Consider the following 1510-nt stretch of genomic DNA (forward strand, 5'->3'; position numbering starts at 1 on the left):
GGGAAGCATTGGAGTCAACATGGGCCAGCATCCCTGTGGAAGGAACACTTTTGACACCTTATAGAGTCCATGACCCGACAAATTGAGTCTGCTCTGTGGGCAAAAGTGGGTGGAACTAAATATTTGGAAGGCGTTCCTAATGTCTTGGACACTCAGTGTATATCCCATACATTACAAAATGAGCCATACGTTATCTGCCTTGCTCCAGGAGGCCCATTTGCATAGAGAGGACACTTTGCATAGACAGCACATGCTTCAGAGGTCTGGGAGTGTTTATATCCCTGTGAGTTTAACACTTCATGACTGAGAGCTGTCCTTCATGAAAACAGAACCCACAACAACCATGACTTTTATCACCATCTTTATCTGGATATTTGCCCTCTGGATTCAAGGTAAAATATTTGACAGAAAATGACCCGGATCATAGCAATAAATATATAACCTCATTACAGTTTTAGTGAATATGCTATATGGACAAATGAATGAACAATTGAATGCTAATTCTACATGCCATCTCTGTTTCAGAGTCCAGAGGCCAGGTCACTGTGACTCAGACTCCTGCAGTGAAAACTGTTTCAGTGGGTCACTCAGTCAGTCTCAGCTGTAAGACCAGCAGTGCTGTATACAGTGACAGCAATGGACAGAGGTTGGCCTGGTACCAACAGAAACCTGGAGGAGCTCCTAAACTCCTAATATATTGGGCTAAACCCCTTCAGTCTGGGACTCCATCTAGATTCAGTGGCAGTGGATCTGGGAGTGACTTCACTCTGACCATCAGTGGAGTCCAGGCTGAAGATGCAGGAGATTACTACTGTCAGAGTGACAACAGTGGTCCAGTGTTCACACAGTGATACAGAGCCGTACAAAAACCTCCCTCAGTCAGACTGCACAGTGACTGTACTGCTACAGCTGGGACCTACTGCAGGTGCTGAGGGGGAAGCGATAGTGACATGGAACACTGATCAGCAAGGAAATCTTGAATAAGGATAGAAAGCATAATTCATATAACATGTTCTCCATCATCATCATCATCATCATCATCATGGTTGTGACTCGTTATATTTGTCATGACCTTAAAGATCATCTAAAAGTTATTTGTGGGTTTTGAAAACACAATACCTGTCCATATGCAAAGTAAGAAGTAAATCAAAAGGTGTTATGACCTCAACATTACTTCAGCGTTATTTCAACGTTACAATCACTTCAGCCCCCCAGACCAAGTCCCCAAATGGACCTCACAACCAAATGTGTGATTTAAATGGATTTGATCTTATAGTATTATATTAACTATTTTCATGAGCAGGTTACTGACTGATAGATCTGTGAATGAGACATGATGCTGGGTTCAAACATGAGAGACATGTACACTACGTACATGTAAAGTATAATATTCATTTTATCTGTCATTAATTACATGGTGGCATATCTGTTAATGTCTCCCTCCCTGAATCCACCATAGAGGTTAAAACCAGTCCACTCCCTCACATCTGGCCCAGTCCATGTCACGACT

The 1510-nt window shown here is 42.5% G+C and overlaps 1 gene segment (V, D, J or C); it reads left to right on the forward strand.

Annotated features, from left to right (window-relative positions):
- The first annotated feature begins 300 nt into the window (after window positions 1-300).
- Window positions 301-851, forward strand: LOC123486419. The segment is given in 2 exon segments: window positions 301-392; window positions 526-851. Coding segments are annotated over 2 exon segments (399 nt in total).
- Window positions 852-1510: the final 659 nt, after the last annotated feature.

Source organism: Coregonus clupeaformis, unplaced genomic scaffold (assembly GCF_020615455.1).
Source record: "Coregonus clupeaformis isolate EN_2021a unplaced genomic scaffold, ASM2061545v1 scaf1198, whole genome shotgun sequence".
Lineage (NCBI taxonomy): Eukaryota > Metazoa > Chordata > Actinopteri > Salmoniformes > Salmonidae > Coregonus > Coregonus clupeaformis.